The 17,230-nt window shown below is 48.9% G+C and overlaps 1 protein-coding gene across 1 annotated transcript; it reads right to left on the reverse strand.

Annotated features, from left to right (window-relative positions):
- Positions 1-7,183: 7,183 nt before the first annotated feature.
- Positions 7,184-7,642, reverse strand: INAFM2 (InaF motif containing 2). Its single transcript, XM_068963394.1, has one exon. It carries the CDS (start codon positions 7,640-7,642, stop codon positions 7,184-7,186), a length of 459 nt encoding a protein of 152 aa, XP_068819495.1.
- Between the last annotated feature and the right edge of the window lie 9,588 nt (positions 7,643-17,230).

The raw sequence follows: 17,230 nt of genomic DNA on the forward strand, positions 1-17,230 counted from the left end.
AAAGCATCATGAAGTGACTCTCCTCTTACAGGAAATGTTCTTTGCCCTCATCCACCCACTGGATCACAAGGATGTCCTAAACATTTCCCCCTAACTTTGACACTGGCTTTTGCAGTTCAGGCATTTCCTTTTTTCTTCTGTTTACATCAGCCGCAATCTCACAAACTCACTCCCCAGAAACAGACTCCTCTGTGGAGTTGCCTTCACGCCTCCTGAAGTTTTACCACCCGAAGGAGTAGCGTGCCTGTATTTTCATATAATCAAGGGATCCCTGGAAGTGGAGGATCCCCAGCTATCAAGGTCCAAGTTTGGAAGGTTTGACCACCAATCAGTTCCAGCCCCAAACCCTAGCCTCAGGGACAGGAATAAAAGGAAAAGATGGCACTGGCCCCAGAAAAGAATAAAGGAAATGCCAAAAATCCCAATATGGCCATATCTTCTTAACTGGGGGATTAAGTCCCAGGCAGGGAGTTCAAGGGAATAGGAGAAACGAAAGGCACCGCTTCACTTCTGCCACTTGAGTCATTTATCAGTGTCCACAGACCCTACAAGCATCTTGTCCTGAGCGAGGGCTATCAGGGCTTATGCGGAAGAGCAGACACAAGGTGACCACAGCCCCACGGGAGGTGGGGGGGAGAATGTGAGGCTGGGGAAGGCAGTGAGAGAAGCTGAAGAAAGCACAGTCCGAGGCTGCTTTCTCTCAACGAGTCTGCCGGCCTACGTCACAGCCTCTCATTAAGCATCCACTTGACGCCAGCGAAGTGAAATAGCACAGACCTGGCACCAGAAAGAACAAATGTGGCACCCACTGCTCCTTTTAAGGACTGGTTCGAGGAACAGCAGGCCCCAAGGCAGGAGGTCAGGCAAACACATCAGTATCTTTGTGGGACAGGCAGAGAGGACTCTTTTGGGCCTGCCTCCTCCTTAACAAGCTTTCCAGGGCAAGTTCTCCTGCAACCTTCAAAAAGAACCAACAGTAAAGGCCTTTTCCCTTTTAAAACTCTAGGGACACAGTGCTTCCTCTTCCCCCAGCAGGGCAGCTGGCTTCAAGCAAGAAGGAAGGTCAAAAGTCACCTTTGATAACCATCTGTCCAAACAGTAATACCCTAACCCCAACTTACTGAATCAGAGGGAAAGACTGGGCCGGTGCTTCTCACATGCTAGTGTGCATCCGAATCACCTGGAAGCCTAGTTAACGCCCTGCCCAGCTCCACCTCCTGACTTTCTCATTCAGTAGGTGTGGGATGGGATCTAAGCCATGGGATTTCTTACAAGTTCCCAGGTGATGCTGATGTTGATGGTCTGGGCTCTAGTGTAATGTTTACTCCTTGCTCCTTCACATTTCTTTCTATACAGCATTTTTGCCCAAAGGGACCGACACTCCCTTGAAAATATATTATCTCATATGGATATACTGTACTTTTATTCCCAAGATCTCCAAGCCCTGTCATATCTATTAGCTCCATCAGCCCTCGTGAATCGGAGAAGGCAACGGCACCCCACTCCAGTACTCTTGCCTGAAAAATCCCATGGGCGGAGGAGCCTGGTAGGCTGCAGTCCATGGGGTCGCTAAGAGTCGGATACGACTGACTGACTTCACTTTCACTTTTCACTTTCGTACATTGGAGAAGGAAATGGCAACCCACTCCAGTGTTCTTGCCTGGAGAATCCCAGGGACAGGGGAGCCTGGTAGGCTGCAGTCTATGGGGTCGCACAGAGTTGGACACGACTGAAGCGACTTAGCAGCAGCAGCCCTCATGAATTCCCATTTGCTGAGAAGGAAAGAGAGGGGTCAAGGGTGATAACTAATGCAATGCTGGGTCTGTAGGTTGTGTCTCTTCCAGTTCAGGGGTCCCTACCCATAGCCCACTGCCAGGTCAGCCTGGGTCCTGGTGATATTGTGAGTTGCCTACAGCTCAGAGACTGGCTGTGACTCAACACTGCCCAGACACCTAGACTACTAGCAGGGAGCTTAAGGGGACAGGTGGCCTCCAGGACGAAGGGAGAGGAGACCTCAATTCATCCTCTGAACACTGAGCTAGCAGAGAGGGATGGCTAAAAGGAAATCCTTGGTAACCAATAACCACTTTTTTGAACAAGTTGGTTTGGGGACTTCTGAGGCTCGCTTGGCACACTATAAGCGGTAAATAAAGAGTTCTTGAAATAATGGTAGCAGTTTATGGAAAATGTTCTAAGGAAAGTTAGAATCTTATTGCTGGGACTTCCCTGGTGGTCCAATGACTAAAACTCCATACTCCCAATGCAGGGGGCCCAGGTTTGACCCCTGGTCAGGGAACTAGGTCCTACATGCCACAGTTAAAGATCCCTTATGCTGCAATGAAGACCAAAGATCTGGCAAGCTGCAACTAAAGACCCAGTGAAGCCAAATCAATATTTTTTTAAAAGAGAATCTTGTCATTGATTAACAGATAGGCTATTGCAAAAACAGATTACTGAAGTTAAGAAAACAGAGAAGTAACAAGAGTAGATTCCTGTTGGAATGACTATACATTCCTTGTGGGCAAACACTGCACAGTCATTTTCTGGTCCCACAGTAGTTTAACAACTGTCTACAGAATGGCATGGGCACAGGGAAGCTGCTTGGGCTCCGGTGGTTCCCGTGCTCAGTGTGCTGCTGGGACCCGTGGCTGTTTCTGCACTCAGCATAGAGGGCCTGGTAGAGTCTGGGTGTGTGGCTGAAAAAAAGAATTTTTTCTTTGTCTTTTACTGGAGGGAAAAAAGAGCATAACACAGGTTCTCTGGTAGTAGAAACCCACAGGCTATGTCCTGTGGGACATAATGTGACCAAAAAACTGTCTGTAGAGCAGATATTTTTATAACTCACGATTAGGCCATAGAGCCAGAACAAAGGGGACAATGGAGTGGTTACATAGTCCATGCTGCTCTGTTAAGAGCACCACGTGGAACCCAACTGCGTACTTCCGGCACCTGGCCGGAACAGGCGGCCAAGCCCAAGCCCCTCAGCTTGGCAGTGAAGAAACTGACTGGAGTGGCCAGTGAGGCTGCCATCTAGCAGTTCACCCCCAAACCCAGGTGATCGACTGTGGATGCAGGCACACAAGTGGACCATGATGGTGACTCCACAGTGACACTAGGACCAGCTCTATCCAGCACAGATCAGGCAGAGGATCAACAAACCTGAGTGCCTGCTCCTGTGTGCCAGGCCCCGAGCTTACTGCTGGTCTTTGAGACGAACAAGGCCACTGTGGTCCCTCCCTCTGCCGAGGGAGACCAACAAAGAGTACAGTGGTGCCCTGCAATTCCAGAAATCCCTCCATTTTCTGCAGACAGGAAGGGGGGCGGGGACAGTTACTACCTCTTTTAAATAGCTGTGGTAGCCCTAAAGCTTGGGACCTGACCTTTCAGTTCCCCTTAAAGAAACATGTAGAAACAAGTTGATGCTCTCCACTCAGCATTTCAAAACAGGATATAAATACTCAATGCAAGAACACACTATCTTAGGAATCCCTAGTGAAAAGCAAAAAACAAGGTAGACAGAAAAAAATTCCAAAGCTGTGGTCTCATATGTGTGGAAATCTAGGGCTGTTAGGAAGAAAAATGTTTCTTATACTGCAAAGTTCAGAGAAACCCTTCTTCAGCACAATGGGGGACAGAAATGATACCCACAAGGCCAGTCTAAATGGCTCGGCAAACCCCTCAGCCCTCATTCTCCAAAATACACTTTCATAAGAAGTGGTTATTTCATCAAATTCAGGCTGTCAGGAAATAAATCATACAGTCACTTGTAATATAAGCAAATACCTAGAAATGGTCCAGGTAGTCCTGGTGCAAAACAGTTAAAAGAAAAGAAATCTTGCCCTGACTTCTTCCTGGCTCAAAACCTGATGGGCAATTTTGCAGCTAATTTCTAACCCTTGACAATAAAACGATTCTGGCCGCTGCTCCCACCACCAGGCCCTGCTCTGGTGGAGCAGTGCCCTTCACTTTGGTCAGCAGGGTCCTGTTGCACACACTGCTATATGCGCCCAAAGTGTGAAGCCGTGTGCAACTGCAGAAGCCACATTTTCCTGGCTCCAGAAAGGAGGGGCTAGCTAGAACCTTGGAAACTCTTTCACTCCCCTTCTGCTCTGCCTTACCAAGCCCTCTCACAGAAAGCCATTGTGTAGGTTCAAGAAAGAAAGAAAAGAAGGGCGGACTTTTCCTGGCTCCCCTGTGGACTACACAGCCATGTAAAAGCACAGCAGCCACCCCCAACAGCTCTGGAGAAGTGCAGGCCTCAGGGGGCTCCACCGACACTGGCTTCTCACTCTGGTTTGCGCAGGGCAGCATTGTCTAATAATGAGCTGAGCTCAATTGCTTGCTGTGTATTTTGCCGCACAACTAATCCCTCATATTTGTGCTTTTCACCCACAAGTCTTTTATTGTTTGCTCTAGGGAAGAAAAAGCCTCACCTTTGAAGCAACCCACACCTTCTCTCTGCCCTGTGGCTCTCTCACCTCCTCCTCTGTTGTAGACAACGCTCTGACCAACCACTGCAGACGCATCCATTTGTCTCCCCCAGTATTAGTGCTTCTTGAGCTTTCTAGGGGCCAATGGTCTAAAGGTGAGAACAGTGATTCTATCAGGCAGCTGATCCTCTAGGTCTCAGCCAGCTCAGTGTTTGTAATAATTCTTAAATGCATGCTTACTGGTCCCTTAATTTCCTCAGTTAGGCATCTGCTCAGAGTCCTTTAAAAGAAGAACTTTTTCCAACCATTTGGAGGTTAGCCAAAGGTAGCTGAACTAGATATCACTGTTCTTCCCACCCCGTGATTGCTCCGGACTAAGATGGATTCCTGCCACCCTTCACTGATCAATTTGGTCAAACCATCAGGCACAGAGAACATTAGAGCAATTTCTTTTCCCTCCTACGCTTATTTATCATCACCCATCCACCACACCTTAGACCATTACCTCTTCCAAACTCTAACTCCTTCCCCAAGAAGTATGAAAAGAGAAACGATCAACTTACACAGCCTGACGTAGAGTTCTTAGAATGTATTTTTGTTCACCTGAAAAATAAAACTTTTTAAAAATATACAGGACTTTTTGAGTACAGGTTTATCTTAAATGGCTGAATTATAAATAATGTCTCTGGGCATGCTCACAGCTGGGGCTGGAGTTGATGTCCCAATTCCAGTGAAGGCGTTAGAGTCAGGAGGCCAACAGCTGAACCCACAAGTGGTCTCTCTAGACGCCGATCCATCCCAAAGTGGATTCAACAGTCCAGAATGCAGGGGTCAGAATGGGGACAGGGGACTGGACTCCCAGATGTTCTCCTGCCAGTTCAAAGGATTCTTGGAATAAGAGATCGATTTACAAATTATTAAAATATAGGACTAAAAATTCACACAATAAATATAAATTACAGGCTATTATTGAAGTTATAAAGTGGCATTCTATGTTTCTTCCCCCAGGCCCTCACCAAAAATTTAAAAAGGTCTCAAAGGCTTCCTAATGACCAAAGTCAAGTGCTCAGAAATCTCCTTCAGCCAAGACACCTTGGGGGTGCTACCAGCCTGCCCCTAGGCAATGACAGCTCAGCTGCTTTTATCTTGCCCACAGCAGGACATGGCTGAAATCGAGGCTGTGGTCCTGTAAACCTGGATCAGAGCTAACTGGAGTATAGGCCAGAAAACTGGAGAGACAAATTGTTTCAGGACTCAGGTGGATAAGTTGTTGTTGTCGTTGTTTTAAAGTGCCTCATTTCCCAAAAAGGAAACACGAACGGGTTTGATATCTTGTCACTACCCACACTCAATTGCCTAAAAGCAAGTGGCGGAAGGAAATGGAATCCAAATTGAGGATGTAGAATTCTTGTGGCCCCAGAGCTAGCTTTACATCTGTCATTTCACTTGCTGCTTCTCATCTCAATGAAAGTATAGGCTGCATATAAGTAGGGCTTCTCAGGAGAGGTAAAGACTAGGCAGTTTAACTTTCCCATGGGTGGTCTATTATCTGGCTATCAAAACACAATCCTGAGTTTGAAGCCCATCTTTCAGCCTTTCAAGTTCCACAGTACAACTCAAAACCAGAGGATGTGCTCAAAGCTCTGGATTTACAACAGATTTCATTCTAATCACAGGGCTACACTGTCACTACAGGCTCAGGGCAAGAGGGAAGGTGAAGGTGATTACAGAACAAGACCTGACCTTGAAGAGCAGGGAAAAAAAAAAAGGATAAAACACTTGTGAGCCATTCTACTTACAAAAGCTTGCTCTTCCTAACCTCTGTGAGAAGGCCAAGGGTTGAAGCACAGAGACATTGCTCTTTCCCTTCCTTTCTTCCCTGGCGGGTATCCAGATACTTGGGGCTGCAATAGAAAGCCTCTTAGGTGGGGGCACTAGGGTGGGAAGAGGAGGAGACTGGTACATTCCTCACCCTCCCCAAACCGCTTCTACTTCTCCAAAGGTTTTCCATCGTCCTTTCAACAGGTTTGAGAACGATTATACTCTTTTGTGTCATAAACCTATCTTTCTGGGATAGGAGGGGGAAAAGGTAAAAAAGTGGGTAATGAAAAAGTGTTTGTGCCCTTCTGGCTAGCTGCACTTTGGGGGCCAGCAAATAGCCCTTGCTTAACCCCATCAGTCAGTAGCTACCCAGGGTGTGGGAGGATACATGTAGTTCTATGTAATTATAGCTTCTAGTGCATATGTCAACAACTATATACAGGGATCTATAAATTAAATGCATCTGTGGCCACTGCAACTAGGTTGACGTACCTGAGCTCCACTACTTTCCATGCCCGCCTCCTTGCAAGAGCTTCGGCTTATTAAAGAAGAGCCCCTACAGCTCCCTCCTTTCTTTAAGTCTTGGGGGAGAGCCCGAGTCACCCTCCACGTAGGATACATAAGAGCTAGCGGCGCAGAAGGGTTCAGTGCTGGGATCTCCCCACCCCTCCCCCACCCCCTTATGGCTCTGGGCCCTGGCGCAGCACCGTCCGTAGGAAGACCAAACCCGGAACCCCCGGGGCATAGTGGTCCCTTGGCTGAAGATGAGCTGCAGGGCGCTCACCCCTGGGGCGAGCCGGCGATCATCGGGGGAAGAGAGGCGTTCACTCCTGTGGGGGTCACTTCCGCGGGCTCCCCGCCCGGTCCTGCTGCAAAGTCCTGCCTCCGGGCTTGGGGAGGATGGTTTCCGGCCGCCCCTGCCACCGAGGGGTTCAACGACTCCCCGGCGCCGCCGCCGCTTCCTCCTCGTCCTCCTCGGCCCCCCGCGGCTGCTCCAGCGGCCCGGCCTGGGGGCTGTCGGCAGTGGGTTCCGGAGATACGGGCCGCGCCGCCTGCAGCGGGGGCGCGGCGCGCGGCGCCTCGCGACGGGACAATCCCGTGCTGTTGGGCCCCGCCGCCGCCCCCGAAGTCCCGGACGGGCCGGTGGCGTTGGAGCCGCCGGGGGGCGGGCCGGCGGCTCCCCCCGAGGTCCCGGCGCCCACCGGCTGCCAGATGAGGCTGTAGTAGACGGCGAGCACGATGGCGGCCAGCGACACGGAGAGCACGTAGGCGAACACGGTGGCGAGCCGGACCCACTTCTTGTTGGTCTTGGCCGCCATCTTCGCCTTCTTGTCCCCGGTGTAGGTGGCCGGCTTGCCCCGCTCGGCCGGGGCCGCGTCGCGCTCCTTCATGGGGGGCCCCCGGCCTTTGCCCCGGTGCTCCACGGCCCCGGTTGGAGGGGGCCTGGCGGCCTGCAAGGACTGGGCAAGGGGCGGCCCGGCGCCCTCGGTTCCCGGCCGCTCGGCTCTCCGCAGCCGCTCCTCACGCCGCCAGCCCGCAGCCCGCCACTGCGTCGCTGCAGCCGCCGCCGGGGCCTGGACCAGTCACCGCCGCCAGCGCCGCCGCCGCCGCCGGCCCGTCAGTTGCTTCCTCGCTGCCGCCACAGCCACAGCCGCCACAGTCGCCCGACTCCAAGTCCCCATCCGCCGCCGCCGCCGCCGCCTGCCCGGCCGGCCGCCCGGTCTCCAGTGGCCGCGCGGACAGCGCTCTCCGCTCTCCAGCCGGGTTCCCCCGCCTCGCGCGCCGGCAACAAGGGGCGGGGGAAAGAGCTGCTGGGGGCTGCCTCTTAAAAGGGCAACGGCGGGGGGGGGTCCGGAAGTGCCGCGCGGGGAGGAGGCTGGCTGTTGGCGGGAGCCGGGAGCCCCCCCCCCCCGCCGGGACGCCCCGTTAAGAGAGGGTTAACAGAGGCTGTCTCTTAAAAGGGCAACGTCGCCGCAGCCCCGCATGGGCTGACTCGGCGAGGGTGGGAGCCTCCGGCGCTTCTTTAAAAGGGGAACAGCGTCTTTTGGGGCGGAGTGGTGAACTAGAAGCTGGGCGGGGAGGGGCGGTCGGAGCGCGGAGCTGTCAACTCTGGCGCCTCCCCTCTGTGTTCAGACTGCCCGAAGTGACAGGTTATGTAGCAGCAGCGGCTTCCGCTCCCAGGCCTCAGTTTACCTCCAGAGGCGGGGGTGATGTCACCTTGGTGCTCTCGACTCGCGCCCGGTCCCACGTACCCTCCGGGCGGGTCTTTCAGACCCCTTTACTCCTAGCGAGCCTGGCCCACGTCTGGCGTAGGCAGCCCAGGAACCTGGAGAATGCACTGAGGTTGCAGCTGGTCGGTTTCTTTCCTAGCCCTCACTCCCACCCGCAGCCGCATCCCGCCCAGGGCTTCAGGCGCTCTCCCGATTCTGTCCTTTCCCGAGTCGGGAGAGTACACGTGCTGAGCTGGTTCTCCAGACTCTCCTCCCGCCTTAGTCCTGAAGTTCGCAACAGGTCCCAGATCCCGCTTTAGGGGGATTCTGGCTCCCGGGTTTAGGCTTGATCCGTGGACTCAAGAGGCTCCACTGAACCGGTGGAGCGGCTTACAGAGTTTTCTCCTTCTCTGACCCAATTCAGGTCTCAGCCTGGGCGGTGATCCCTTGCCACCCTTCCCATGTGGGGCTTGTCATCCCTTGGAGAGTCTGTCTCCAAGCTCAGACTCTCAGTAGCCACTTCTCTCTTTTGCCTTCTCTCCACCCCCGACTGCATTCCGTTTGTGAGATTTTCTAAAACTTCTGGTTCTCTCCTCCTTGAGTTCTGCTTCCTTTGTTCCCAGAGCTGGGTCTATGGACCGCCTGGGTATCTCAATGGGTATGGGAGAACTGCCTTGGAGTGGTGGGGGTAGGGTGAGGAGAAGACAGTCCTCATGGGGTTCTGTGGGTGAATCTTTCCTCCTGGCTCCTGTCTTCAGATTCTGTGGGCCAGGCTCGCTAGAAGTAAAGGGGTCTGAAAGACCCGCCCGGAGGGTACGTGGGACCGGCGCGAGTCGAGAGCACCAAGGTGACATCACCTCCGCCTCTGGAGGTAAACTGAGGCCTGGGAGCGGAAGCCGCTGCTGCTACATAACCTGTCACTTCGGGCAGTCTGAACACAGAGGGGAGGCGCCAGAGTTGACAGCTCCGCGCTCCGACCGCCCCTCCCCGCCATCTTGATCTTTTCCATTTCTCCAGCTTCTTAGTTTCAAGACCCCATGCCCCCTTACGAAGTCCCACCTCAACGCTGCTTCCCTGCCTCCTCAGCAGCACAGAAGTCAAGTGGCTGCCAGAGTTGAGTGTGCTGATGTGTGCCTGGAACTGCAACACCATAGCCAGGTGATTCCTGAAGCTCAGGTGCGAGTCTGCCGCTAGCAATGGCCAGCCGAACTTATTCCAAGAACAGCATTCCCTTTTACTTTTCTGAGAAATTTTAAGGACATTGAACGTGTGGAGTGCTTATTGCCTTCTGCAGGCTGATGGGGAAAAGACAACCACTCCTTCCCCATTCTGCTCCCACCGTGGCCAGAGCCTATCATGCAGGATGACCTGTTAAGTCAAACCTCCGGATTGTCTGGATGTTGAACTCTCTTCTCTCCCTTACTCTCTGACCTTCCTGGTAGGACTGTTTGTACCAACTATACCAAGGTGAATTATTAGTAAAGGTTCCAAGTGAGTCCATCCAACCCAAAGCCTCCTTCCAACTGCTTCCTTGAATGCACTCAGTTTCTTCTGTTGCAAAGTAAACTTCTTTCTTCTTGCTTGGCTCCCAGTGAAGTAGGAAAACAGCCTGTCACTTTTTTCCATACCGAAAAATAAATATACTTGCAGGCCCTATTCAAATCCTCTCACCCTATTCTTCTCCAAACTAAACAGTGCCAGCTTCTTTAACCTGTCATCAATAAGCTCTATTTATTATCTGGATTTACACAGTGTCTTTTACCCTAGGAACTCAAAATGCTTTAAGATATAATTGAGCCTGATCTCCGCGGTGCCTGAGCCATTAAGAAACCATTAGCGTATTCCTATTGCAGGCAACTAAATGGCCCCCTAGTGGCCTGAAAGTGAATATGCTTCTTTAAGAGCCTCTATTGGACTAAGGGTAGGCAGAGTCAGAGCAGAAAATCAAAGCAGCCTGGGGACAGAATAGGCCCCAAAGGTCCTCTTTTGTAAATACCCTAGAATCTTGCCCACAGCATCCTATGGAGCACCCTCCAGAATCAGCTAAAAGACCCTCCATGTTGGTGTACCTTATTGTCTGCTCCCTAAGGCAGCCCTTTTGGGGTTTGGAAAGTTCTGACCAATTGTAGCAGCAGCGACATCCACATCTGCATTATATGCTCAGCATTATGCTAGGGCTTCCCAGGTGGCTCAGTGGTAAAGAACCCACCTGCCAATGTAAGAGCTTCAGGAGACTCTGGTTTGATCCCTGGATCAGGAAGATCCCTTTGAGGGGAAAATGGCAACCCACTCCAGTATTTTTGCCTGGAAAATCCCATGGACAGAGGAGTCTGGTGGGCTACAGTCCATGGGCTTGCAAAGAGTTGGACACAACTGACATGCATGCAGCCGGCACTATGCTAAGCACTTACATTCCTTGTCTCATTTGTCTCACAATAATCTATCAGGTAGTTGTTATTTATCTTCATTTTAGAGATGAATAAATTGCCTCCAAAAAAGTTCAACAACTTACCCAAAGTCTCATAACTAGAGAGAATTCAAACCTGAGTCTTTCTGACTCTAGGACCTTAGATCCTGATCTCTCTCTGCCTCACAGGTAGAGCTGAAAGTTGTCTCTGTAATGAATGTTGGGAGTACCGCCCACATCACCCTCAGGATCAAGGCACTCATTCCTCTAGCTATTAGGGATGTTGACTTCTGATGGCTCACAGCTGCCACTGTCTCTGGGCATTGCCCGTAGTCACCAAAGGAAGCTGCATCTTTCTCTTGGCTCACAAGACCAAAAAACAGAGCCAAGTTGCAACAAACCTGGGAAGAGAAGGAGGAGGGCTCCATCTCCAAAATGCTGCAGAAGTAGCCAGTATGTATTGACAGGAGCCAGGAGAGAATGTATAGGCTGAATCAAGGGGGAGCTGAATACTATTAAGTTGAATGAGGGGCAGTTTATTGATTTAGGAGCACTGTCCCGTGAAACAGGATTTCATATCCTGACAAGGATCCTGGGAGACAGGAAACGGAAATGCCAGAAGTATCATGGCAGAAGGTGAAAGGAGGGTTCAAAAAACCCAGAGAAGTGGTCATGCTCTAGTGGATGTTCTGTGTAAGGCCAGAAATCCACTTCAGTTCTGCAGGAAGGCCCAGAGGATACTCTTGTTATCAGAGCAAGAAGGAGTGCACTTACTGAGAAGCTGAGTTTTGGCTGTCCTCTGCAGGTCAGGGCCGACAGCAAGAGACCAACACAGAACTGGCTCCCTAGTAACAGCGGGGTTGACGGGACCACAAAATGATGGAGACTGGAGGTTGTCACACCATTGTGAGGAGCAGCAAGTTGGACTGGCAATGGGGGGGTCCTGACGGTAGAGCCATGCAGATGGTTAATAAAATAGGATGTAACATTACATCCTATTAGTGCATAGGATGTAACATTACTGGGGCAAATTAGTGCAAAGAGTTCCCTTTTCACAATTTTGCAAGTCTCTTAAATGTGGTTTTATAGACAACAGCTGGATTCTCATATCAGCTATGGTTGGCTATATGTTATTTTGTTTAAAATATGTGAAGAAAATCTGGCCTCACAAAGACATGTAGTTGGAAAAGGAGCATTTTAATAGTCTTTTCAACTAATTGTGGGTATTTTTCTTTGATACTACACCGAAACTCAACAAGTGGTATTTTCTTAAATGGTAGTTATAATGTAGATTATAAAACTCTTTCAATGAACTTTTGTACTCAATCACATTAAACTCTATTGATCTATCTTGTATTCTTTTATTTTTTTTCAGCATTCACCAGCTTTATTTTTATTTTAGAAGGTAATATATACTCGATAAAAAAAAATATCATGCATTCTGAATGACTTTTCTACCTGTGCATGATTTTGTTACATCCTTTGGATATTTGGAAAATATTAGGTCATTGACTTATACAGATCTTTCATATATTGATACAATTCATTATATAATATTAAAATTCAAATTTGTTATTATCATCAGAAATATTGGGAATCTGTCAACTTGATGATAGTGCATACAAGTTTCCTAAAATTCTAATTTTCATTTGAAAGCTCAAATTGTATCATTGACAATAGATACTATCAGTTGTTTTCCTCAGAGTTACAGGCTTACTTGGCTTGAATTTGAGAAAATATCTGCCAAATAACCAAGTCCAATGACCACAGTTTATCTGTCAGTTATTTTTTTCAAGTGAAAGTGATGTTTCATGAAAAAAAAAAAAAAAGGCTAGTTTAGGTTATTCTCAATTGTGCAAGTACTTTTTTTGAGAGAACCATTCTATTTCTGTGTGTAATACAGTGCTATTTAATTACAGAGAAAATTAAAGAGACATGTATTTACAAGTTATGATTTAATAACATTTAACAAATTTCATTGCTTCATTAAGGACATTCTTAACTAAAACTGATTGTTTTCTTCTCTTCCTTCCTTCCCTTTCCTCCCTCCTTGGCCACTACCAGAACAGTTTGGTTCCACTGCCTTGGTTTGATAAGGTGCAACATTGCTTTTAGTGCAAATGTCAACACAGTTAAAAAGATAAATAATGTCTTACATGCAAATATTTTGACCTTGTGAAATACCTGAAATGGTTTCAGGAACTCCCAGGGATCTACAGACCACACACAGAATTGCTGAGTTGTACAATGAAAAGAAATCAAGAATGAAAGACCAGGAGACTGGTGATAGTTGCTCCAATAAAAAGTCCCAATACCAGGCTTCACTGGTGGCTCAGTGGTAAAGAATCCACCAGCCAAAGCAGGAGACACAGGTTGAATCCCTGATCCTGGAAGGTCCCACATGCTGTGGAGCAACTAAACCCATGACCCACAACTACTAAGCCTGTGCTCTAGAGCCTGGGAACTGGGATTACTGAGCCCACGGGCCTCAGCTGCAGAAGCCCATGCACTGAGAGGCTGTGCTCCACACCAAGGGAAGTGGCTGCACAGAGAACCCCACACATGACAATGAGTGAGTAGCCACTGCTCACACAGCTGAAGAAAAGCCTGCACAGCAACCAAGAGCCAGCACAGCCACAATACGTAAGTACAACTTAAATCAGTCAATCAATAAAAGAATTCGAAATATCAACTTAAAAAAAAAAAGGCACAATACCTTGTCTGGTTTCTAGACCTGACTCCATTTTCAGATCCAAAACCCTTTGACTGAAGGAGAGACTGGGTCCCAGGAGGAAGGCCTCCGTAATACTGAGGCAATACAGTAATGATTGTTCTACTCCTTCCGCAAAGGGACCTATGGCCATTTACTGGGTAACTGTACAGGGGGGAAAGTGGAATAGCCAAACTTTTTAAGGTCATACAGTGTCTGAGTTGACACTGATATCTGGAGACCTGAATTATCTTCATGGCTGCCTGGTAGAGTAGCCCTACATAAAAATATGTGCAGGCCCACGGGCTGTAGCAAATGGCTTGATGAGTTGGTTAGAGGCCTAGAAAGAGAAACAATGGGAAACTGGAAACAAGAAGAGGCACGCGGATGTATCTATAGGAGTGGACACAAAGTGTGAAGACCCACACATTGTATGTTAATGGCCACCGGAGGGGACCTGCCGTGGAGGAGATGCTAAATAGTCAAGCAGATATAATGGTTTGGCTAGTTGACATCAGTCAGTCTCTGTCACTGACCACTTGGGTTGGCCCAATGGGTACACGGATAAAGTGGCCATGTTGGCATGGATGGAGGCTACACTTAGTGTATGGTGGCAGGGATAGACCTAACAGAATGGGCTCTCATTCACCAAGGCTGACTTTTTATTGTTCCTGCCAAATCTCCAACCTGCCAGCATCTGACAACCAACCAGCTACTTGGTGATGAATTGACTACATTGTACTGGTTTTAATGTAGAAGGGTTGGTGGTTTATCCTGACTTGAATCGGCATGTATTCTGGATCGTTTTCTCTTTCTTGCTAAAGGCCTCAAGTAGCTCTGCTCTCTGAGAGCTTAAAGAGTGTTTGATTCATAGACATGGGATCTCACACAACATTACATCAGACCAAGAGTCCTACTTCACAGCAAAACAATGGGCACATAGTCACAGAAGAATCTTCTGGGCACATAGAATCTTCTGGTCTTACCACATTCTTTGCTACCTGTCTACTGGTGAAAAGAGCTGATCGAGTGAAGGAACAGTCTTTCAAAGGTGCAGCTGAAGCACTATTTTAGAGATGGTGGGACATCATGCTACAGGATGAAGTATGCACCCTGTTTAATTATAATATGGCCCAGGAGTAGGATACAGAAGCCTAATAAACATGGGGTTGAAGTTGGAGCAGCCCCACTCACCATCACTCCCAATGATACTTTGGGAGAATTTATGGTTCTTATTCCTACAGTTCTAGGATCTCTGGGTTTAGAGAATCTCGTTCCTAGAGGTGGAACATTTCCATGAGGGCACAGGAAAAAAAACTCATGAACTTTAAGTGTGGCTGCTTCCTGCCTCTTAGTTTCCTTGTGTCAAGAGACCAGCAGGCAAGAAAAAGGAGTCACTTCCTGCTGGGGGTACTTGACCTTGATCCTTGGGAATACGATGGCTGCTGCTCTATCATGGGGCCAGGGAAGGATATGTTTGGCACCCAGGTGATCCTCTAGGGTGTCTCTTGATACTCTTTTGCCCAATTTTGATAAGTTTGGCAGCATGGCTTGACAAGGGCATGGTGATTAGGAGCTCAGACTCCTGAGCCAGGTGGGCCACTTAGATCATGAGAGATACCAACTGTAGGGAAAGATAATATAGAAGGGGTATTGGAGGGATGCTGAATATCAGCCTGACACCAAGACAAGCTTCAGTAGTGAGGACTATGTTTCATTCTACTTGCCTCCCTGTAAGTTCCCCAAGGGAAACAATCACCAGAATTCTGGAGTGGCTCTTCCCAGGCGGAGGGTGCTTACCATATGATGCAAATATTTCTGAGCTGTGCAAAGGGGAATACTGTCCTGGTTGGTAGGGTGCACCACCCAGATCTTGCCTCTGGGACCAATAAGCTTATCCCCAAGTTGGTAGGAGTGTTGCTGCTGATGGCTCACAGCTGAGTTTCTCTCTAGGTATTTCCTTCAACTGCCAAAGTGAGCTGTCTTTCCTGACTTCATGAAGGATAAGCTACCAGGTCAGTGCTGCAGGAGGGCTTTCAACCTCAGTCAGGACCAACTCTGAAAGGTCCTCCCCACCTTCAAGCTGCCTGTGGAGGAGTCCTTGATTGTGACCGCATCCTTGATCCTTTTCTTCCTCTGCCCAATCTTGTTTCCTTCACTCCCTCAGATATGTTGTTTCTGAGAGCACTAAATAACTAAATAATTCCCAATGAACTTCCTACAAGCAAATATTCGTTTCATAATATTTCATGAGAAACCTGATCTAAGACAATCACCTAAACCACCTAAAATTCCAATCTTTGGGACCCAAAGGTGAACAAGTCTCATCCGTTTGAAGGTGGAACTCACCATCTTCTTCTATGCCATGGCTCCCTCTGCCACCCTCACAGAGCGTCGGGTGCATCCTACACCCTGGCCACCTTCCACCAAATGTCCTCCAGCTTGCTTTCCCCCATGATAAAGCCACCGAGACTGAAGTGCCGGAATGCAGTCAATGTGGTCTGACGTGCCAAGAATGAGCATAGGCGTGAGTCTTCCTTGGTTCTAGAGCCCTGGCTACACATTGGAACCAAGGCTGAAGCTCTTCAGATATCCAAACTCCTCACTTCCCCTTCCCCACCCACACATCCCAGGTCCTGATTCAGAAGGTCTGGGTACAGCAAGGAATAGGCAGCGTTTCCAGAGCTTCCCAGGCGATTCTGATTGATAAAATGGAGAGTCACTGGGCTCAGTATTCTACTTTAATTCAGCAGCCTAAGAGTCTGTCCGCTTTTTTGGCAGCCTTTTCATTTGACTCATGAAATGAAAACCTGTCAGCAAAAACCCTCAGTTTTATTCACACATGCTTCTGCTAAGCCGCTACTTCCCCACCCTGTCCTTGTACACTCGGTGCCTTGGAGCCAAGCCCAGATCTCTCAGTTAAGCCCTGTTCATTTTACCTTGTGAGGTTCAGGCTATTGCTCCAGCGGGTTAGGATGTTTGGGGATCCTGAGTATGTCTCTCAACAACTTCCCTGTCCTTACTGGCTTCCTGCTACTTGCAAAGTTGAAGGGCTGGTTCACTGCGGCTTTGCCCAGGTCCTGATAAAAAGATGGACCAGGATAGGAGTAAGGATGGAAGCAATCAATCAGTTCTGAGGGCATTCTTTATGCACAAGTCACCATGCCTGCCTGGAGAAGAATGTGTCTAACTTATTTCCATCACACTTATGAAAACAGGTCCTTTTCACAGACAGATGAACTGCGGCAGAGAAAACGAGAAATGTGTCCAAGAACAGCCTATAGGAGGAAGAGGCTATCCTTTTCCTGCTGTCTTCAGCTCTCATCTCTAGGTTTGTCATCTCTCAGAGGAAGATGACAAGGTTGGCCCTTCTGAATGGAAAGATTTTTAGAGCTGGAATGAATCTTGGAAATGATCAAATTTTAAAGATCAGAGAGCTTAGGTAACTTGCCACGATCCCATAGCAAACCTTTTCTCCAGTTGAGATTGAAATCAACGTTTCTTGAGGATGGATCCAGGCTTCCCCTAGCTATACTTCCATGTAAGTTTGATCCAAAATGACACTTCAAAGGGAAACACACACGGGACTGCTTCTTTTCCACTTTGAAGTCCCAGATGGTTTCTTCTATGATTCTAGCAGGGATTGGCATGG

Source organism: Capricornis sumatraensis, chromosome 2 (assembly GCF_032405125.1).
Source record: "Capricornis sumatraensis isolate serow.1 chromosome 2, serow.2, whole genome shotgun sequence".
Taxonomy (NCBI): domain Eukaryota; kingdom Metazoa; phylum Chordata; class Mammalia; order Artiodactyla; family Bovidae; genus Capricornis; species Capricornis sumatraensis.

What these genes read in the sequence shown, in the direction of transcription:
- INAFM2 (XM_068963394.1), bottom strand. Translation starts at nt 7,642, where the DNA reads ATGAAGGAGCGCGACGCGGCCCCGGCCGAGCGGGGCAAGCCGGCCACC.